Source organism: Hibiscus syriacus, unplaced genomic scaffold (assembly GCF_006381635.1).
Source record: "Hibiscus syriacus cultivar Baekdansim isolate YM2019G1 unplaced genomic scaffold, ASM638163v2 tig00110865_pilon, whole genome shotgun sequence".
Taxonomy (NCBI): domain Eukaryota; kingdom Viridiplantae; phylum Streptophyta; class Magnoliopsida; order Malvales; family Malvaceae; genus Hibiscus; species Hibiscus syriacus.
Genome location: NW_024062894.1, coordinates 3,094,782 through 3,118,975, shown reverse-complemented (window position 1 = coordinate 3,118,975; position 24,194 = coordinate 3,094,782). Strand labels below are relative to the sequence as shown.

Below are 24,194 nucleotides of genomic sequence, written 5' to 3'. Positions count from 1 at the left end.
CTATGGTGTTATTGTTATGTTTGGCTTGAAAAATTAGCAAAGTTGAAAGTTGACAAAATTGAAAGTTGGCAAAGTTGAAAGTTGGCAAAGTTGAAAGTTGGCAAAATTGAAAGTTGGAAAAGTTGACATCTTTAGTTGGTGGCTAACTTGTACACATTGGAAAATTCTTTGGTAGGTGGCCAACTTATTTTTCATCTTTGGTCCCTAAAATATTAGGTTATTTATAAGTTTAGTCTTTAAAACTCAACTATAAATAGGCCTAAGTATTTCATTAGAAATCATCCCAAAACAAGCTCTCTCTTCCTCTTGTTTTCTTCATTCTCTCACTTTGGGAATTCTAAAGAATTCCATTTTTTATAATATTTGTTAATAGTGAAGTTATCATCCGGTGTGGTTCTCGAGGAGTAGACAATATTCTCGTTGAACCTCGTAAATTTGGCGTGTTCTCTCCTATATTGTTTTTTATTCAGTTTTTTCCAGTGTGTTTCAATATTCAATAGTTTGACGAGTTTATCCGCTGTGCAACCTTTGGTGGTTTTGATCTTGACATTTTAGGTCAATTTTGAAACTATGTTCGTGTGAGAAATAACTCGGTTTCCCCAATAATTAGCATCAGAGCTTCGGTTGAGGTTATCCTGGTGGTTCCGTTGCTGAAAAGATACAGTTTGTGATATTGAATATTGTTTGTTAGAATTAAAATGTCAAAATACGGATCAGTTGAGCATCAAGCTCTTCATCTGGACCAGTGAGGAGAGTAATGTCAAATGTAAATTTCTCGGTGGAGTTGTTCGATGGATCCGGTCATTTTGTCATATGGCAAGGCGAGGTGTTAGACGCTTTATTCCAACAAGGTCTAGACATCGCCATTGAGGAAGAAAATCCCGAATATGTGGAGGAGAAACAATGGGGAATAATCAATCGTTTGGCATACAACACGATTCGATCTTATCTTTCCATGGAGCAGAAGTATGGCTCAAGAACGAGACTTCTGCAAGTAAGATGTGGAAAGCATTGGAGGAAAAATTCCTAAAGAAAAGCTCTCAAAATCGTCTCCACATAAAGAAAAGATTGTTCAGATTTGATTATCAACCAGGCACCAGTATGAATGAACACATCACTGCGTTCAATGAGCTAGTGGCAGACTTATTGGGCATGGATGAAACCTTCAAAGATGAATATTTGGCCTTGTTGTTGTTGTCATCTCTTCCAGATGAATTTGAGAACCTTGAGACAATGTTACTTCATGGTAAGGAAAATGTTACCCTTAAAGATGTAACTGCTGCTTTGTATAGTTATGAGCTCAGGAAGAAAACCAAGAAGGAGAGCAAGTACGAAGCAGCGGAGGCCATGGTGGCAAGAGGTCGCTTGAAAAGTCAAAAGCCAAAGTGGAGAGGGAGATCAAAGTCGAAGTCCAGACTAGGAAAAGATGAATGTGCCTTTTGTCATGAGAAATGCCATTAGAAGAAAGATTGTCCGAAGCTGAAGAAGAAATGAAAAGCTGCTCCAGATGTACGTGTTGCAGAGCATGATGCAAATAACTCTGACATATCATTGGTTGCTTCATCAACAACATTTCATTTAGATGAATGGATATTAAATTCGGGTTGCACCTATCATATGTCCCCTAATCGGGAGTGGTTCTCCGATTTAGTATAACTAAATACAGGAGTTGTTTATATGCGCAATGACAATGACTATAAAATTGTTGGGAAAGGTTCATTTCGATTGAAGAATTAAGATGGATCAACCAGAGTTCTTACTGATGTCCGATACGTTCTGAGTTTGAAGAAAAATTTCATCTCGTTGGGAGCCTTGGAATCCAAAGGCTCAGTAGCCACTATGAGAGATGGAGTTTTAAAAGTAACATCTGGCGTACTTGTGATGATGAAGGGCATCAGGAAAAATAATTTGTATTACTACCAAGGTAGTACAACTATTGGAGCAGTTGCAGCAGCTTCCGGAGGTGATGATTTGGACACAACCCAGTTGTGGTATATGCGGTTGGGACATGCTGAAGAGAAATCCTTGCAAATTCTGGAAAGGAAATGATTGTTGAAAGGTACAAAGGCTTGCAAATTGAAATTTTGCGAGCATTGTGTTCTGGGAAAGAAGAAGAGAGTGAAGTTAGGCACCACTATACATAATACAAAAGGTATTGTGGATTATATTCACTCAGATGTATGGGGTCCTTCAAAGACATCATTTTTTGGAGGAAACCATTATTTTGTAATTTTTGTAAATGACTTTTCCAGAAGAGTTTGGGTGTATCCGATGAAGTCTAAAGATGAAGTGCTTCGAATTTTCCATAAATGAAAAAATATGATCGAGAACGAGACTGGTAGAAAGATCAAACATCTTAGGACGGACAATGAAGGGGAATATAAAAGTGACTTATTCTTTGACGTTTTCCATTAGTATGGTATTGTTCGACATTTCACTGTTAGAAATACACCACAACAGAATGGGGTGGCAGAGCATATGAATCAAACACTATTAGAGAAAGTTCGATGTATGTTGTCTAATATTGAGTTAGGCAAGACATTTTGGGCTGAGGCTATGACATATGCTGGCCATCTCATCAATCGTCTGCCGTCATCAGTGATAGGAGGAAAACACCATTAGAGATATGGTCTAGAAAACCTGCTACTGATTATGATTCTTTACATGTATTTGGATCCACTGTTTATTATCATGTGAAGGAATCCAAGCATGATCCGAGAGCAAAAAATACTCTCTTTATGGGAATCACCCATGGAGTGAAAGGATTCAACCTTTGGTGTTTAGACACCAAGAAGATAATTTGTAGCAGAGATGTTACCTTTGATGAATCTTCCCTAGTAAAGAAGCTAACAAATGAAGTTGTCCAGACAAGTAGTACTCCACAGCAGGTGTAGCATACTCCAAAACAGGTGGAGTTTCAGTAGACGATGATCCCAGAAGTTGATACAGCTGATTCTTCAACTCCAATAGAAGAATCAGAAGATGAAGATGTTCAAACCCAAGAACCATTAGAGACACCAGAACTACTTGCAATTACAAGGCCAAGGAGAGAAATTCGTAGACCTGCTCGATTTGTTGATATGGTGGCCTATACTCTTCTAGTTGTTGATAATGATATCCATATCACTTACCAAGAAGCAATACAAAGCTTGGAAAGTGATAAGTGAAAAAGTGTCATGGATGAAGAAATGCAATCTCTCAAAAAGAAAAACACTTGGAAACTAGCACAATTACCGAAAGGTAAAAGAGTAATTGGATGCAAGTGGGTATTTGCAAAGAAAGATGGATCTCATACAAGAAAGATGTTCTCTACAAGGAACAGTTGGTAGCTAAAGGTTACGCTCTAAAGGAAGGAATCGACTATAATGAAGTATTTTCCCCTGTTGTGAAGCATTCCTCCATTAGAATATTGTTGGCCTTGGTAGCATAGTTGAATTTAGAGCTAGCTAAACTTGATGTAAAGACGGCTTTCTTGCACGATGATTTAGAATAGGAGATCTATATGACTCAGCCAGAAGGATACAAAGATTTTGGTTGTGAGAAATGGGTTTGTAAACTGAACAAATCTTTATATGGATTGAATCAATCTCCAAGGCAGTGGTACAAGCGATTTGATATCTTTATAAGGAGGCAAAAGTACACTAAAAGCAAATATGATCATTGTGTATATTTGCAAAAGCTCAAAGATGGATCTTTTATTTATCTTCTCTTGTACATTGACGATATGTTGATCGCTTTGAATAGTCAAAAGGAGATAGATAAATTAAAGGCTCAGTTGAATCGAGAGTTTGAGATGAAAGATCTAGGTGAGGTTAAGAAAATTCTTGGTATGGAGATAAGCAGAGATAGACATAGAGGGAAGCTTTGCTTAACACAAAAACAGTATCTGAGAAAGGTATTACAATGTTTTGGCATGAATGAAAATACCAAACATGTAAGTATCCCAATGGCTTCTCATTTGAAACTTAGTTCTCAATTATCTCCTAAAACTAACGAAGAATGAGAGTATATGAAAAAATTTCCATATGATAATGCAGTTGGGAGCTTGATGTATACAATGGTGTGTACACGTCTTGACATTTCACAAGCAGTTGGAGTTATGAGCAAGTACATGCATAATCCTGGAGCAAGACATTGGCAAGCTGTGAAATGGATTCTACGGTATCTCCAACAAACTGTGGATGTTGGTTTAATTTTTGAACAGGATGAAGCACTTGGTCAGTGTGTGGTTGGATATATTGATTTCGACTATGCTGGTGATTTGGATAAGCGTCGATCAACTACTAGTATTTGTTTACTCTTGCTGAAGCCCCAGTAAGTTGGAAGTCTACTTTGCAATCTACGGTGGTTTTGTCTACTACAGAAGTAGAATACATGGAAGTTTCAGAAGCTGTGAAGCAAGCAATTTGACTTAATGGGTTGATGGAAGACTTGAGAGTTATTCAAAGTCACATTAATCTCTATTGTGGCAATCAGAGCATTATTCACTTAGCGAAAAATCAAGTCTACCATTCAAGGACTAAACATATTGACGTGAGGTATCACTTTGTGCAGGAGATCTTTGAAGAAGGAAAGATTCTACTTCATAAAATTACGACATCATAAAATCCTACAGATATGATGACCAAGGTGGTAACAGTAATCAAGTTCAATCATTATTTGAACTTGATTAACATCCTGAAAGTTTGAACACCTTTGGGTGTATGGCGCTTGTGAGCGCAATTAGAGACATTACCTTAAAAGAGCTTCATGAAATTTGGGGAGTTAAAGAAATTGAGTAGGCTTGGTAATTTCAAGCCAATGTGAAGATTTGTTATGTTTGGCTTGAAAAATTAGCAAAGTTAAAAGTTGGCAAAATTGAAAGTTGGCAAAGTTGACATCTTTGGTTGGTGGCTAACTTGTATACATTGAAAAAATCTTTGGTAGGTGGCCAACTTATTTTTCATATTTGGTCCCTAAAATATTAGGTTATTTATAAGTTTAGTCTTCAAAATTCAACTATAAATAGGCCTAAGTATTTCATTAGAAATCATCCTAAAACAAGTTTTTTCTTCCTCTTGTTTTCTTCATTCTCTCACTTTGGGAATTCTAAAGAATTCCATTTGTTGTAATATTTGTTGATAGTGAAGTTATCATCTGGTGTGGTGCCCGAGGAGTAGACGATATTCTCATCGAACTCGTAAATTTGGTGTGTTCTCTCTTTTATTGTTTTTTATTCGGTTTTCCATTGTGTTTCAATAATCAATAGTTTGATGAGTTTATCCGCTATGCAATATTTGATGGTTTTGATCTTGATATTTTAGGTTAATTTTGAAACTACGTTTGTGTGGGAAATAACCCAGTTTCCCCAACAGTTATTCCTGAGATCAAACATTATGGTTGCATGATTGATCTTTATGGTCGAAAACATTTCATTATCCATAATATAAGTCTTGATGAAGCGTATGGTGGTTGTGATCCCATAAAATTTTGCTTCTTAGGAGATTTTCCGGCCATAAACTCCGTTGGTCTAAACGGGCAAATATTGTCTGTTGTTGCATTGAAAATTATGCTAGTGTTGTACCGATTAATTGCTTATTTGGTCCTCATAAGAATTGGGCTCACCAAAAAATTAGAGAATTTGATGGAACCTTTTTCATAGTTACACATAAGGGTGCTTGTATGCATTGGCTATTGTGCTGTGGTTATTTTTTTTGCTTAAAATACTTGGACAAAGGACTGTCCACAAGTTAGGGATTAATTTCATTATATATCATATTCGAATTCCACTAAATATTAACTATTAATTCATTTATTTTGTTGAAGATCAAAATCCAAATGCAACTAAATATTAGCTATTTATTTTTCCTGAACTCCCTCCCCAATTGTTGGCCTCCTGCTGGACAACTCTAGACAGCCAATCCCTTAACCAAAAATGAAAATGCCATGTTTATTACTTTGTTTTCTTCATTGCTCTATCAAATGCACCCAACCCAACCAAACCAGGTAGGCTTGTGTCTCCTTTCCTTTGTCTTGTTTTTTGTGCCATACAAAGCACAGGATATTTTCCATAGGAGCATCATGTGACTTGTTTTTCTAAATCAACACAACATGAACCACATTTTTTACTTGGTGTAACAAACATGTCTTTCCTAAGGTGCAAGCTATCCACTTACTTTTATAAGTAACATAAATTAATTCATTATATATATATATATATATATATATATATATATAAACTGGTTAATACAGCTTAGTTGCTTAATTAGATTAGGCACTGATATTTCTTTTATTGGTCAATCTAGAAACCAATAAGAATGAGCAACATTGATTGGTTAAGCATTGATTTTTAGTTAGTTGGTTTTAGGATAGTTAGGCGTAAGGTGAATATTTGATCGAGTCGTATATAAATTTTTTGAATTATTTGAGTTGACGAGTCTTATTTTATATCTCAAATTTTTATTTTTTGTTTTTCGATTCGATTCAAGTTTATAAAATTTGAGTCGAGTGGAGTTATTCGAATTTTTGTTTAAATTTAATTATAAACATTTATAATATTATGGTACGACTTGATTTCAATTTATTCAACTCAAATTTGAAAATTAATCTACTAATTATTAAAAGTTTCGAGTTATATTTTATAACTCAACTCGAATTTAAAAAAAATCGAATCAAATCAAGTTTATGAAATTAAAGAGTCAAATTTATGAAATTAAGAGTCGAGTCAAAACGATTAATTTTTTTAATCAATCAAATTTTGTTTGCACCTAACTAGGCGACTACAGAGTTCTCTTTTGTCTTTTTTTTTTCCTTTTTGAGCTAAATGTTTAGATTGAGAAATCACATTAACAAAGATTTCCCATATATTTTATGAAAAATCATTTTGGTTGGAAAATTTAAGGCTTAATACCTACTTTAGTCCTTGTATATTCTTGGTTGCTGCGACAATTCAATTGTTCTAAAAAGCTTGACTGAATGTCTCGTGTTTTTAAAAAATGGAGACATTGAATACCAGTGTTAGGAGTTTGAATTTACTGTTGTACGCTTTGATCGAAGGTGGATGTTTTTTATTTGGTTCGCTTGATTGTTCTCAAGTCTGATAGAGCGATCATGTGTGTGCTGTTAGATGACGTTGTGGTTTTTCCATGTTGCGGATTGATTTCCAGTTGGTTTATTTCCGTGAATGGTTTGCTCGAATTATTCAATAGATTTTCGAAATTTTTGGTGAGTTAGCAGTGTTGAGTATTTTTCAGTTTTATTTTGGTTATTTCGACATTTGATGATTATACAAGTAAGGGAGTGATTTGGGGATGTCAACCTTGCGATCCTTTATTTGTCGTGCACACACATGTTTATGTTAAGGGTTAGTCTTGCTACTATGTAATCTGATTGGAACTTCTTTTGATGGTGGAGCGGTGCGTACACCATATGCAGGTGTAATTTCTGATTAACAAGCGTGAAATTTACGTTTCTGTAGAGATAGTACAAGAGATAAGGCATACGAGGAAATGTATAAGAGATTAGACACCAAGGAAGGAAAAAACGGCATCTTCAGGCTTGCAAAATCTAGGGAGAATAGGAAAAAGGATCTAGGTACCATTAGGTTTATTAAGGATAACAATGGTGTTCTGCTAGCGAAAGATCATGATATTAAGAGGGTTTGGGGTAGTTACTTCTTTGGCTTATTTAATGAGGGTGCCTCTCCCTGTAGAGATAGTACCGTTGATGGGTCAGCCGACCATCATACTACGGACAATGACTGCCCTACAAGTAAGATTGGGTTTGAGGAAGTCAAAATGGCTCTTAGAAAGATGGGAAGGGACAAAGCTGTCGGTCCTGATTAAATTCCTATCACTGTGTGGTTGGCCCTAGGAGAAGAGGGAGTTAAGTGGTTGACCAACATCTTTAATATTATTTTAGAGACTGCCAAGATGCCAGAGGAGTGGAGAGAGTCCACGGTGATACCAATCTATAAGAATAAAGGAGATCCCCAACGTTGTGGTAACTACAGAGGTATTAAACTACTCAGTCATACCATGAAGCTATGGGAAAGGGTGATAGAGGCTAGGTTGAGACAAGTTACTAGGGTTTCGGAAAACCAATTTGGATTTATGCTAGGCAGGTCTACCACGGAGGCGATTCATCTACTTCGACGACTCATGGAGAAATATAGGGAAAAGTCTAGAGATCTTCACATGGCGTTCATTGACCTTGAGAAGGCTTATGATAGCGTTCCCCGAGATACGATTTGGAAGACTTTGGAAACGAGACGGATCCCAACTGCTTATATCTGTGCGATTCGTGATATGTATTGTAGATCTACTACACACGTTAGGACTACAGTTGGCGACACCGAGGCATTCCCGGTGGAAATCGGACTCCACCAGGGGTTGGCTCTTAGTCCTTACATCTTCGCCTTGATTATGGACGACATCTATTGTGCGACACCAGACGGTGTACCATGGTGTATGCTTTTCGCTGACGACATTGTCCTAGTTGCTGAAACAAAATCTGAGTTGAATAATAGACTGATTACCTGGAAGACAGCTTTGGAAGAAAAAGGTCTAAGGATCAATATTGAAAAGACAGAGTATTTATGTTCAAACTTCAGTGGGGACCAAAACGATTAAGATGTAGAAGTATGCATAGAAGGACACGTTCTCCCCTCAAAGGATTGTTTCAAGTACCTAGGGTCTATGATACATAAAGATGGGGGTGTAGATGATGATGTAACACACCGTATAAAGGCGGGATGGCTAAAGTGGAGGGCTGCTACTGGAGTTTTGTGTGACAAGAAGGTGCCTCTAAAACTTAAGGGAAAATTTTATAGAATGGCAATAAGACCAGCGTTATTGTATGGATCATAATGTTGGGCAACCAAGAAGGATCATGTAAGGAGGATAGAGGCTGCAGAAATGAGAATGCTTCGATGGACATGCGGTAGGACTCTGTGGGATATGACAATAAACTCTACTATTAGGATGTCCTTGGGGTGGTGCCTATTTCTGAAAAATTGAGGGAAGGAAGACTACGGTGGTTTGGGCATGTCCTTAGGCAACTACCGTCGGATGCGGTCAGGAGGGTAGAGTCGATTACAGTCGACGGTGCCAGAAGGAGAAGACGACCAAGGCGGAAGTGGGAAGACTACTTGAGATCTGATTTGATGGATTTAGCCCTTACCGAGGACATGACCTCTGATAGGAAAGTATGGAGACTAAAGACTAGGGGTAGTCGAGTAGTGTGGGTCACATCTCTAGGGTGTATCATCTCTGTCTTCTTTTAATGCCTTTGTAGTAATTTCCATGAATTCTACTTTTTATACGTTTCTGTTATTGGTATTTATGAAGGCTTAGAACTGGGCTTGCTATCGTGGACTTCTGTGTAATATTCTCTTCACTTTTAAATTTAGTCGGGTCTTACGTTTCTGTCTATATGCAGAGATTTTTTCGCAGGGATTTATTTGCAGGGATTACTTCCCATTTCAAACGCGCATATAATATTAATGATATTTATGACTGCATATGAATATTGTTCAACTATGTATTTATGTATTTATTTATACATGCTTTGCATTTTATCTATATTTTTAATTTTTCTAACTGTCGGAGGTCTTCCACGAAAGCTACTCTCAACCTGGCGTTGGGGGCAGCCTACTACCCTACCTCCCCTTACCCCATTGCATATGGGAATTGGGTTTTGTTGTTGTTGTTGTTATGTGAGGTAGTGTATTGGAGAGTTTGTCTCTTGTTGGCAGTTTATTCCTGATTTTTGTTTAGCCGTATTATTTGGATTGTAAGTTTATAGTTTGTTGTTGGTTTGTTCCATCCGGGTTGTACGTACTCTTTTCTTTCATTTAGGATTAGGAAAGTTTTTAATGAAGCATACAATTTGGATAAATTTTCTAATTTATAACAAGCAAAAAAAATTCTCAATTGTATTCTTTTATTAGTTTTTCTATCAATTTAATCCTTCAATTTTCATTTCATTAGCAATGTTAGTAAAATCATAAATTCCATATATACCTAAACAAAGATATGTAAATTTATAATTGATCATATAAATGAAATCATTAAATTGGTCTTGGTGGTTAAAAGGAATATATGTGTGCATTATCAATGGTGTAGAAAGATTTTGAACATATACATCACCTTACACTATTCAACAAATAATACATCAAATAAATCTCAAAACAAAAAAAATATTAAGATTCAATTATTATTCATTAACTATTTGTATATGCCAAGATTTATAGTTTTAGTTAGACGATAATAACTTTTAAAAAAACTAAATTTTGGAAAATTTATGAAAAGGAGTTGACCTCAAGATAAAAAAAACACACACACATTTGAAAAAAGTGCAGGGACTTGTCGATGCATGGGCTGCTTTGCTATTATTTTTAAATTATTATTTAAATCACACAAGGGCTGCTCTGCTATTTACCACAAAAAAATACAGTACCCGATTAGAAACATTGCACATCGACAAAAAAAATTTGAAACATGCCCAATCCATTTTCCACGTTTATAAAATGTGTTGAATTTTTATATTTCTTAATTGAAAAATTTACAATTAGGCCTAACAATTCAATACAGTTGGCTTACAGTTTGAATTTGTTTCAATTCCATCCCGATGTACTCTGCCTTTCCAACAATAGCATTTGGTTTGAAATAAAAAAAATGGTTAGATTTAATTTGATGTGTTTAAGGGGAGAAAAAATCATATACTTATTTAAAGAAAAATATTAAAATTTTAGTCTATATTTTTAAAAAATTTCGTTAGAAATTAAAGTCACTCTATAAACATGTAAGAGAACTCAGAGAAAAAGTGGTGAGCAATAATTGCAGAGGAGGATGTATTTGTAAAATCAACCAATCGAAACACCATTCATTGATTGCCAAAGTGAAAAGAAAAGCAAACCTTTTCGAAACAAGAGGATTAAAAGCTTGAAATAAAACATATGTTCTGCCAAACCTTTCTTTGTCATCAATAATTATGACTTCACTTGAACATCAATAGCACCCCCTTTTGATTCTTTGTACATTTCAAAAAGACATCCTTCCACTCTACATGTTTATAGAATGAAGAAGAGCAGTTCAACAATCTTCAAACTCTATGACAGCTAATAATCCTATCGCCTACCTATATTTTTTCTCCTTCACAATACAAAAAGGAATTTGAGTAGGAAGTAAATTCATCAACTAATTCATGTCATAAAACCCTAATTTTATTAGTAAGCAATAATAAATTAAATGATCGATATATAGATGACCCTTATTCCCATATGTAATAGGGTAAGGGGGAGGTAGGATAGTAGGCTGCCCCCAACGCCAGGTTGAGAGCAATTTCCGTAAGAGACCTCCAAATTATGAAATACCTTCCGTGAGACTCGATCCCACAACCCCAAGGTTAAGAGCCTTGTGCTCTACCAACTGAGCTGGATGGTCATTTCAAAATGATCGATATATAGACTTGGATAATTTAGAATGAACCAATCACAATCTTGAGAATTGAAAACGTATTATATTAAACCCTAGTTTTGTTTGTTTCAATTATGATCTAAAAGTTGGGGGAACATTATATTTTGATGTAAGTTTCAACTGTCTTTAAAATTTTAATTATCATATATTCTAGACTTTTATTTATATTTATCTTCTGATGTTAATTTATTTTCGTCCCGTAAAATTGATAAATTCATTCCCTTATAAAATTTAGAAATTTTCTCCTACCAAAATTTTACATGTGTTGATAAACATTAAACTTGAATAAATAATAAAAGAAGAAAAGGCGAGAAGAATCTACCAAAATATTTGTTTTAATATGCTACAACTACTAAAAATGGTCCAAAGCCATGTAATGCATGAAACCCTAATCCGGATGTGGAAAAAGACAAAAAAGGAAACGGTGAACGTGTTACCTAAGAAAATGGCCACCAGTTTTCTCCCTCTTTCTGTCCTAAATTGATATTCGTCACAAAAAATCTAGCCTAACTCCCACATTTGTATGCAATAGCTGGCTAATGCTCCAACATTTAATAATTTTGAATATTATGTAACACAATACAAACTTTAAGTATGCCATATATATAAAAGATATTTTAGATGGGATTTTTAATATATTCTATTCATATATCAATATAAAAAAATAAAATAAAATACATAAATAATCTTTGATAGAGACGGAGTCAGAATACTAACTTGAAAAGAATAAAATATATTTTTTTAAAGTAGAGAATAATTCATAATTATCTAATAAATATTTAAATTATATAATCAATTTCTAGGTTGGGGCACACTCCTTCCAAATCTTTAATAATTTCGTCCTTCATTACAATTATAAAATATTATTTTATTGAATCTTTTAATTATTTAAATTTATAGAATGATCATCTATAAATTATTATTTTATTAAATATTCAACTATTTAAAATTATAAAATAATTATTTGATTATACATATATTCCAAATTTATATAAAAGTTTTTTATCTATAATATGAATTTGATGTTACCTTACGTGTTTTAAGAATTGATACGCTTTTGTAGTTTTTGGTGGTGGTTCGTGCACCCTCGTGGTCGGATAAGGTCGGCCGCAAGATGTTAGCCACGTGGCGGGGTTTTAATGGTGATAAGAATAAAGTGGTGTTCCATTTCGAAAATAAGACAAGGACGACCGTACGCTCAACGATATTCGTTTCTTCTATTTAAATACGTTGCCCCTCCCAGCACTAGAAAAAAAATTCAAATTTTCTCATTCTATTTTCTCCCTGGCTAGAACAGCTCTTTTCTTTGTTAATCAAATTGAACTATATTTTCTGTTTGGTCGTCTAGAAAATTCTGACCATGGAAGTGCCGAAAACTGACCCATTGGCTCAATTGTTCTTGCCTCCAGGATTCCGGTTTTATCCAACAGATGAAGAGCTTTTAGTGCAGTATTTATGCAGGAAAGTTGCAGGGCATCATTTTTCTCCGCAAATCATTGGTGAAATTGATCTATACAAATTTGATCCATGGGTTTTACCAAGTAAGTTTAATCAAATCCAACAAAATGTGTTAACCTCCCTCCTTTTGCTTGTTTACTCTGGCCAATCAAAATATATATTATTTTGCATAGGTAAAGCTATATTTGGTGAAAAAGAATGGTATTTTTTTAGTCCGAGAGACCGGAAGTACCCGAACGGGTCACGACCAAACAGAGTTGCCGGTTCCGGCTACTGGAAAGCTACCGGAACTGATAAAATGATCATGACGGATGGCCGGAAAGTTGGCTTAAAGAAAGCTCTAGTTTTTTACGTCGGAAAAGCACCTAAAGGGACCAAGACTAATTGGATCATGCATGAATATAGACTCTCGGAAACTTCCCGTAAAAATGGTAGCTCCAAGGTAATATATTTTATCTTAGTTATAATTTTGGGTTTAATGCTTCAACTATCATTTTTGTTCCGTTTCGGTTACTCAACTATTTTTTGTTTTAAAATTATACCTAACGTTATATTTTAATTTCATTTTGGTCACTGTTAAAAATTCAATGATGATTTTGACGTGTCACCATAAAGAAATGTGACATCGTTATTGAATATTTTTTTTAAAAAATGCAACTCAACAGTTCTGTTATTTTTTCAACGACAGATGACCAAAACGTAATATTCGATATGATTTTGAAAAAACAAAAGTTAGGTGACCAAAATGAAACATAAGTGATAGTTTACCCCATAAATTTTGTAAATATCATCTTAACTAATGTGATGAGGCTATAGTTAACATTTTATAGTAAAATAACAATAAGAAGGAAACTTCATTAACTTGAATAATTATTGTTTTTGTTGCAGTTGGATGATTGGGTTTTATGCAGAATATACAATAAGAATTCAGGTGCTCAAAAATCATTGTCAACTGTTCCAATCAAAGAGCATAGCAACAATGGCTCCACATCCTCTTCTTCTTCCCAACTCGAGGACATGCTTGAGTCGTTCCCCGAGTTAGACGATCGTTTCTTTGCTCTGCCATTAGTGAACTCGTTGAAAACGCTTCAGAATGACCAAAAAACGGGGTTCCACAACCTGGATTGGGCGAGTCTTGCAGCAGGGCTTCCGAGTTATGGAGATAATGACCTGTAAGTTCCCACGATGCCCATGGATATGTCAACGCGTAAAGTTGGTGACTCGGTGGAAGAGGAAGTACAGAGTGGACTCAGGACTCAGCGAGTTGATAACTCTGTTCTTTTCCAACAAAACTCAAATGGGTTTATGACCCAGAACTTCTCTAGCTCGATCGACCCGTATGGATTCCGGTACCCGACTCAGCCCGGTAGGTTTGGGTTTAGGCAATAAAGAATAGAGACAAGTAAAAAGGAAGAGGGTTGGGTATGGGATAGGAGAGGAGAGGAATTTTTCAAATTTATGTAATTGTTTGGTATTTTGAATTGAAACAAAATGAAAATTTTCAAGAAATTGATGACTAGATTTATTAAATCAAGTTTATGCTTAATAAAGTTCTTTTTGTTCTTCCATCTTTAGATTTATTAAATTTATGTAATTGTTTATGGTTACTATATATAGATTATTATTATTTTATAATATTATTTTTAAAATATAAATTTAGTTTTTTTATTAAAAATATAATATATTATATCCTTGGTAAATTTAAAATTCAAAATTAATAAATTTGGAGAATCTTGGTATATTATCTTTTGGGTACCTAGCTAGATGGTAGATGCAACATTTTCTTTGTGAGACTGACAAATCATGTGAGAATGACAAAAATCTTACGTTAGACAAAATTTAATAAGAAATGATAAATAGTACAAATATATGTGGTATCTAATTTTTTTTAGAATAAAAATAAATAATTATTTAATAACTAAATTAAACTATAATCGTTAAAAAATCATTACATAAATTTAATAGGTGAGTTATGTAAATATAAACAATAAAATGATAAAAAATTTTATAACACAAAATTTATTTTAGTTTATAAGAGGAATATAATGTTAATGCATATTGGACATCAATTAAATTTTAAAAAATACATAAAAATATTGTTATAAATAATCGCACACAAAAGTGTCTTTAACATAAAAAAATATGTTTAGTGGTAATTGAGAACCTTAAACTTTTGAGAAAAAATAATTAGTATAATCCCTGACATTTTTTTTATCAAATATGATCCTTAAACTTAGAAAAAATAATCTAACCCTTAAATTGCGGAATCAAACATTGATCGTCACGAAGCTATATATGACAGTTCACAAACTTACATGGAAATCTATAATACTGATTTGATAGTTCATGATATTGTTCTGGCAGTACTCAATGGATAATGATGTGGTATATTGACTTAATTGAATATTTTAGAAAGTTTGAGGACTTATTTAATTTTTAAAAACTTTATTTAGATTAAAAATATAAACAATTATTAAGATATTCAATACATTAAACATAAAATAATACAAAATTAAATTATTAAAAAAATTAAGTTAAGGACTACATTGAGTGTAAAAAAGTTTAGGGACGATATTGATTTTTTACAAAAATTTGAGGATTTCAAATATCATTAAATCAAAAAAAAATTATTGTTAGAATGATTTAAACTCGTGTAAGTTAAGTTAAAAATCTAGATATCATATTTCCTTATTTTTTAAAATTTCAAAACAATTTTAAAGAAAATACTGAAAACATCTTTTTTATGTTTTCATATTTTCACTTATTTTTGTTTTCATTTTCCAATTTTACAACTAAATGTTTTCAATTTTTAAGAAATTAAAAATGAAAATAGCATATATTTTGTAAAACGAAACGAATCCTAAGATTTTTAACTTTTTCATTTTCAACTTTGCGTTTGGAAGCAAATTGTAATTTCACCCTTACTAATGTATGGACTCCACTCAATTATGCATTTATATTTTATTTTAATAATTTAATGCTAACATCCTTAAAAATAATTTATTATTTAATAATTTATTTTAATTATTTTAAAGAAAAAATTCATGATTTATATATTAAAATATTAATAGTGAGTTATTATAAAATATGTTTTTATTATAGTTTAAGTTGATATATTTATATTATAGTATTAATAAGTGTAAATATAATTTAAATTATATATTTTTAATTTACAACATAAGGTCTATAATGGTCATTTTATCTTTTTAAACTCATTTTTAACAACAATCTCAAACAATTAAATTTTAAGGAGTTCATTTCTACTAAAATTGAGTTTTAAAAAAAATGTGGTTTGAGGGAGTCATCACCAATCTTTATTTAGGGTGTGAATGGTGTAGACACCCATTTTGTCCGGGATATAATAATAATTATTATTATATTATTAATATTGTTTATTTTTATTTGTTGCATACCCATACTCGTTCCAGTTCCAACTCCTACATGAGGCCAGCACGCCTGAGCCACCGAATGTCATCATGGCTTACGTCAAACAGCACCTGCAAATAACACTAATTCATTAGACAAAATCCACCGAAGGTTCAAGCAAAATACCTAATCCATTACCTACCCTTGTTATTCCTACCTAATGATGCAACTAATGAAGAAAAAAAAGAAAAAGACAAAAGGGCATTCAATGATAAAATGAAGAGGCAATGATGATGGAAACAGGGGGGAAGCTCTCGATCAAAAAGAAAACATTCGAATCAGGGGAAGAATAACCGATCATCATTGAAGCTTGGATCCACAAAGCCTTGGTTTGGAATCACAAGTGGTGTTGGTGGTGGATTCTTTTAACAACGTACAGATGTTGTCCAAGCAATGAAGAGATTGACCAAGGTTGAAGTATACAAGTGCTTCTTTATAATTTCTTGTCCTTTTTGGATATCATAAATGCTCCTGTGTATAATATTACACTAAAAATATACTGAAAGAAAGGGAAGAAAAGGAGAGGTGGGATGTTCTTCCCTTCGGCCGACGCATTTTTATGGAGATTGGGACATCCATCCGACGATCGGGGTAGAAGGCTCCGTTATAGTGAGAGGAATCACATATTTAAAAACGAAGTCCATCTAACGGTGGTTGACAGTAAATTGGAGAGGAAAAGCCGAAATGTTTATCGGCCATTCCATGGATTTGAAGATCGTTTCTCACAAAACCAAGGCCGTATTCGAGCTCCCGGCGTCGAGGCAAAACTTCCCTTGAAGTTCGACGTCAAACGAACACCCGAGTGCGGTGGTGGACGGCAGTTTTCCTTCCAGTGAGAAGGTGACAACACTACCTTAATCTTTCGACTGGTCTGGAGCTGTTTTGTGTTTCAAAAGTTTTGAAATTATATGTTGCACATGCGTTTTTTAATGGTTGGTAATATTGTGCATCTAGTTATTATAATTTTGAATGAAACTTTCTTTGACTCCTTGTTTTTGAATAATTTCGTTTTTGTCCTTAGTGAATGCTTTGGTAAAAAATGATGTTTATGCTTGGGTTATTAATTCTTGCTTTTGCTTATTTTGGTCATTAGTTCATAATTTTTCTATTTAGGTCATTATCATAATTTCGATCTTGCATGATTAATTTCCTTTCATTTTTAATATAGTCACTATGCTAGAACTCGCTGAATTGTTTCATTGAGTTAAAATTTGGTCCTATAATTTTAATTTTAAATTGAATCCTTAGATTTAGATTTCAATTATTTTAGTCCTAATTTAGATTATTTTATCTAGTAGATTTAATCATTGTATTTTTTTAATTTAATCTATAATAGTGACTTTCTTTAATTAGTTGTACTTCATTATTTTGCATGGTAATATGGTTCCATGTATACAAATATGAAAATAAAGTATTTGCAAGTCACATGACATTTTTATATAAATTGTATGATAACCTCACGTGCATAACTTCACCGTATTACATAATTTGACTAAGGGTAATATCCTTTTAGTTTAAAACGTTTTAAGTGGGTTGTCTTAACTGATTAGATATCCGCTTTTAATGATTTTAAATTAAAAGTATATCCCATCAGTGACACCGAAGAAATTGATTTATCACTTTTAAAATTTGGGAACGGAAGAAAAAGAAATATTCGTCTATTTAAATTTATCGAGAAAAGATAGTTAGAACTTATCTAAGATATTGTCTCGATATTTGTAAATAATCGAATATTCTTTATCTTTCTAAAGGCCTAGTAATTTTAATTTAATCTATTTTGGTGCTTTTGAATGTTGTAAAATCCATGTGTGGTTTTTTTGGGGATCATAAACCAAATTAAAATTGAATTTGTAAATTTCATTGCAAAAACATTAATTAATCGATGAGGTACCGATTTAGGGCATTGTGGGGGTGCTAATCCTTCCCCACGCGTAATCGACTCCCGAACTCATTTTCTGGTAACGTGAACCTAAATTTGTTGTTTTAATTAAAATTAATTTTTTATTTACAATGACAAAACGTTTTTGGGTGCCTAATCACACCCTAATCAAAGGTTGGTGGCGACTCCTTGAACCATATGATTTTCTTATCGTTAAGGAATTTTCAAATTTTCAAAACTAGAGGTTTTCTAAGATCACATTGTTTTTAATTAAAATTCAATCGTAAAGAGAATAATTAAAAATGATGCGGTTTCCAAAATCTTGCCCCGCACTTAAAAATCGTTCTTGGCGACTCTGCTGGGGACTTTTTAAGAGAGTTAGACCTATAGTCGATTAATTGATTATCTTTGCTATTGAAAGTTATAAATTCGTTTTAATTTGGTTTTTGATCCGCTATTTGGTTTTAATGTTGTTTGTTCAGAATTTGATTAACCAATAAATAGTTGTAATGATCTGTTTGTTAATGGTTTCAGATTAATTATGTGTTTAAGGAGGATTGATCTTTTGAGAATATGTGTGGTTTTATTTTCGCTTTTCCTCACACACTGCACAGTTGCATTTGCATAACATGAGCTAAAACCCCGCTCCGTCCTATTTAAATAGGAGTGAGAGACTACTCCCTCATGTGGTTTTCACCTCTGCTTGGGATAGTGGATCGCTCCTGGAGCTCACGCCTTATGGTCCTCGTGATGGTATTCACCTCCGTATGGACATAAGGAGGTGTGTTCCCTCGAAATTGAACTCGGTCCCAAAAGCCTGTGATGGGCCAGGATTGAGGGTTCAGCATCCCAAGGGGGCACTGACAAGGATAGTTCGAGAACCTATTGATTTAGAACTAAACCTAGCATATAGTGAATGTAGAGCCTGAACATAGGTCAAGCTTAACCCGAACCTTAAGAATCCCGTGAGGAGGGTACACAAGGAAAAGTTTTTGAGACATTTATTTTCGCTTTTTGAATAAATGTATACGAACTAGAAATCATGCGGTTAGGTTTATTTTCTCGAACAAGCATGCAAATTAGATATCACGCGGTTAGGATTTTTTGTGAATAACAAAGCATGGGGGTATATATCATGTTGGGTAGGATCTACTAAGCATGATTGTGTAGTCAGAATGCGAGGGTAGGTTTTATTTGATATTTACGGTACTTACTATTTTGTTGTTTATCTTATGAGTACTAACCCTTTTTTTGTTTTATGTCTTTTTTATTGTGTATTTATTGCATGTGCATCTTCATGTCATTCAAAGGTGTTAATTCGCAAGTGATTGACTAATAAGAAGGCTGGTCATAATAAGGCAAGAAATTCTTAGCCATGGAGTCAAAATCGGGAGATCCAGAGACATTCAAATGATTCACGAAGAAAGACACCCGATGAATGAAGAATCTGAAGCTGATTGGAGATTTCCTTTAAAGGTACAAAGGCCGAGATGTTGACTCAAAAGGTATATGTATAGCCATACCAAGGACGAGAAGACCATTCACAAGGACGAGAAGACCATTCATAAAGACGAGAAGACCATTCACAAAGACATGAAGACTACTTTGCATTGAAAGTAAAGAAGAAGATCCTAATATTCAATTTAAGGACATCCGACGTCATCAAAGGTGATAAGATACGTTGACAACTTTGGAGGTGCAGTGCCAGATTCCATGAAGAGTACAACTCAAGGAAATGAAGGGACGAAGAATCATAATTGTATTTTGGCTACATGGTGTAATGAATTCTTGTTGTCTAAATGAAGGTTGTTCTATAGTGGTCACTTTTGGAATTAACACTTTTTCCATTTGCATTTGCATTGCATGTATTTGTTTAAGCATTTTACATGCATTAATTATGAAAACACAAAAATAACTTATGGAAGGTTATGTGATAGTAATAATAAGATCATTCATTCATTCTGTTCCTCATCATCATGAACAAACAAATGGAAGCAATTGAGCAATCTAATGAGAAATCACAAGATCAGTTGGTCGAGTTATAACAAGGTATGAGGAATCAAGCATCAGGTTCTCTGCAAGGCGCATCGAATCAAATGATCCAGGTGCTGGCACCGCAAGCCGTTGATAGAGAGGAAATGAATGATAAAGGAAATCAATGTCATCATACTAATGCATCAAGAGTGTTAATTTGCTCTGGGGCATCTAACTCAAACCAAGGGAAGAGCCTCGTCAATTATGGGCAGTTTGAGAACGAATTTAAGTGGTTGAATGAAGCCGTTAAAAATATGAAGGTTGTTAATACCACTCACAAGGAGTTAGAAGCCATAGAACTCAGTTTGGTCCATGATTTGGTCATCCCACATGAATTTAGGGTGCCTAATTTTGAGAAATATGATGGCACCAGTTGCCCCCTAATTCATCTGAAAATGTTTTGCATAAAGATGGAAGGGTTCTTAAATGATGATAATTTGTTGATTCATTTCTTCCATGATAGTCTTTCTGGTCCAGCTGTAGTTTGGTATAATCATTTGAATAAAGAGCAGATCAAGACATGGGTTAACCTAGCTGATGCTTTTCTGGGGCAATATCGATATGTTAAAGACTTAGCCAAAAAATGTCACGACCTCAAAGGATAAAGATGAAAACCACTAAGAGCTTTAGAGAATATGCCCTAAGATGGAGAGGGGTGGCAGCACAGGTTCAGCCTCCTATGTTAAAAGAAGAAATATCATACATGTTTCTCATTTCTCTTCCAACCCCTTTCTTTGAGTCAATACTGGAAAATTCAACAAAGGACTTCGAAGACCTTGTGACATATGGGAAATTACTTGAAAATGCAATCATCAAAAAAAACTTGAAAGATGTTCTCAAGAGCCCAACCGATCAAAAGATGAAAGTTGATGATGTAACTAAATGTCAGGATCAAAGCTCCTACAACTGCAAAAGAGAAGGGACAGAAGGTTACTCGAGTCGTCCAAAGAAAGTCCCGAGATCAAAAAATACTTTAAAAGTGTTCCAAACTTCTATCTCAGATTTATATCCCCATTTGGTTAAAGGTTAATACCTCACACCAAGGCTAATGAAAGTGCAACCATACCCTTCTGCTCACAGCTATGATCAAGTTAGTGTTTGTGATTTTCACTTGGGGGTATTGGGGCATTCTATGGGAAATTGTAGGCCGTTGTTAAAGGAGATAGAGATGCTTATGGAAAAGGGGACATTAACTCAGGAATTGGTGAAACAATGGATGACGAGCTCGAGTAGGGCACTAGAGCCAAATGTATAACACCCAATTGAGTTAAACACCGCTGCATCAGAAGAATAATGGGGCATCATAATTATGCAAAAATCATTTTGTTCATCAAGAAACTTTTTGTCATTTGCAACATCTTGTTTGAACAAGTTTTTGTCATTTTTCTCAACTTTTTGAAAGGATTTTTAAAATGAACTTACGTCACTTTCCAAAGGTCATGAGCAATGAATCAAGTTTTAATCTTGTAATTCTTTGAATATCAAGTGAGTTAAAGGTTGTTTTGCTACTTCATTAATTATATGCTTTTGACAAGAGGCAAGATTAGACCTTTCATATCTCATCTAAAGCCGAAAGAACTGTTGTTGGGTTCCTTACCCAAAATAACACCGAGACTAAACATTTACATCACTTCCCCAGCCTCAATAAATCCTGGGGGCATGACGAGGACTTTTCCTGCAAGAAAGACAAGATGGAGCGTAACAGATAAAGGACATGCTAGGACCACAAAAAAAAGAAGAAGAAATAAAGAAAATCATTGAAATAATTCTATCATGCATTAATTATATTGTTTTCACGTAAATAAGGTTAATCCTGAATATACGTCCCCCTGGGGATACCTCTTTTACGAAGACTTCCATGTATGAGATAATGAACGGCTTTGTTTCATTTATCCCTTCAAATATATGTATATATACCCCTTGTTTTCCCCTTTTGACCCTATAGTATTTTTCTTCGGATTCAACCCAAACTAAGGATCACCCTCCACACTGGGGGTAAAGGTGAATAACATCTGCTCGTACGAGTAAAGATTATCAGTCCAGATTTCGCTACAGAAGCAAGTCATGACACCATGAGGCAGACCAAATACAAAGCGCTCTAAGATCAAATTGAGTTGACATCATGAAGAGAAAGAAGAGAAATGTAGAAAGAAAAAAAGAGAAAAAAATTGGAAAGGAAAAATGAAAATAAAAAAAGAAGGAAAGAAAACTCACCTAAAACTTCAAGACGAGCGGTTCAAACAACTCAAGTCTATCGTGAAACATTGAAGTAAAAAAGAAGAATAGAAGATGCACGAGTAGATTCAAATCAGGCAGAGCAAGGTTGAAGACAGCAAAACGAATTGATCATTGGTTCGATCACCCTTAAACACTTGTTTGAGCCTATTTATCCATTTCTTTCATAACCATGAGCCATGGCCTACATTACGTGCCTGAAAAGTCCCTTCTAATCATACATGGATTTCTAAGTGGAGAAACTATCTTCAGATTTCATTTCGCCCCTCAGGTTTAATTGTATTTGTAAATAGTTTTTTAAAATAAAATCTTTAATGCATGATAGGAAAAAATATAAAAGGAGGGTTCAAGACGTAAAATTTTAAATGACGTCTTGAAACCAAAGGAGAATTCGAGTTGAAAACCTGAAAAGGCAGCTCGAACACAAAGATTGTCAACTACTGTACATAAGGGTGATCTAATACATCTCTTGATAAAGCATCACACAGTCCAAAGGCGCTCACGAAGGCTGAGAACCAGTGAACATTTGCAGAAGAGAAGCAAAATGGTTGCCTCATCATATCAATAAAACGCCATAATCAAGGATACAAGAAGCTAACCTGAAACACATTTCCTTCCCAAGTTAGCCTAAGCCTTTTGTCAGTATTAATCTTTACTCTTTTCAAATGTATATAATTTTTGAAGGATTAAAAGAGAATTTGACTTATTTGATATTCAATGAACTCTTGTTTTACAATTTGTTTTGATTCTGAGTTTAAAGAAAATGACTGCATTTTTGAAATTTATTCATAAATTTTTTACATTCCCTAAAAATAAGAGAAGGGATAAAAACATTTTCAAACAGGACAAGTTTCAAACGTGAAAAGTCCTTGCAGTTGGTGAGGCTCATTAAGCCTCTATTGGAAGAAAGAGAATAAGCGGTGCTAGAATATGAAGCATTCCGCGACCTTGAAGCAGACGATCCAAGAGATCATAATTGATGAAGGAAGAAATTGTAATATTTCCTTGTGACGTTGTCAGTAACCCGTAAGGAAGAATAAGCGATGCCAGAACATGAAGCATTCTGTGATCGTAAAGCAGATGGTATAAGAAATCAGAATAGATGAAGAACACTTTCCTAGGCTATCATCGGTAACCCATCAAGAAATAGATGCTCACCATATTTGAAAGGGGCACATATCTCAGCCCGAATAAAAATGCAAGATATTGTGTTAGAAGGGTTGATCACTTCTTAAGTAGCATGAAGAAAAGCCCTCAATCTATTTGACAACACTACTGTGTAGTGACATGAGAATGAGAACATTCAAGTTATGATATGTTGGGGCACGATTGAACGCACATCATGTTGAGATGATAAGATTCAGATCGAGGAGACATGAGCCTTACAATTTGAGGTGATGGGGCATTTTGAAGGCCCGTACCAGTATAAGACAATGTTGGGGCACGACTGAACCCACATCGTATTGAGATGACAAGATTCAGACCAAGAAGGCATTGAGAATGAGCCTTACAATCTGAGTTGTTGGGGCACTAGTGAAGTCATGTTTCAGCTAGATGTATTAATGTGGGGCATCTTTGGAAGCCTATGACGACGTGTGGAAATATCATTGAATTGAACAAGTAGTTTCAATGGGATAGAAATGTATGAAGAGTGAAATGGTGAAACAGTGACAGTGGAGTTTATTGTATATGATCATTTTGTCCAT

The 24,194-nt window shown here is 34.3% G+C and overlaps 1 protein-coding gene and 1 long non-coding RNA gene across 2 annotated transcripts; one reads left to right on the top strand and one right to left on the bottom strand.

The window, feature by feature from the left end:
• Positions 1–12,724: 12,724 nt before the first annotated feature.
• LOC120143997 (NAC domain-containing protein 72-like) lies at positions 12,725–14,311 on the top strand. The gene is made up of 2 exons (XM_039158177.1): positions 12,725–13,356; positions 13,803–14,311. Exons 1-2 carry the CDS (start codon positions 12,817–12,819, stop codon positions 14,088–14,090), a joined length of 828 nt encoding a protein of 275 aa, XP_039014108.1. The 5' UTR covers positions 12,725–12,816; the 3' UTR covers positions 14,091–14,311.
• Positions 13,237–15,801, bottom strand: LOC120143998. The gene is made up of 3 exons (XR_005517998.1): positions 15,789–15,801; positions 13,578–13,581; positions 13,237–13,370 (listed from the first exon to the last, which is right to left on the bottom strand). It is a non-coding gene; the product is annotated as an uncharacterized LOC120143998 (long non-coding RNA).
• Positions 15,802–24,194: the final 8,393 nt, after the last annotated feature.

What these genes read in the sequence shown, in the direction of transcription:
- LOC120143997 (XM_039158177.1), top strand. Translation starts at nt 12,817, where the DNA reads ATGGAAGTGCCGAAAACTGACCCATTGGCTCAATTGTTCTTGCCTCCA. An exon ending in GTAAAAATGGTAGCTCCAAG is followed by an intron (nt 13,357 to 13,802) that starts GTAATATATTTT and finishes TTTTTGTTGCAG; the next exon opens with TTGGATGATTGGGTTTTATG.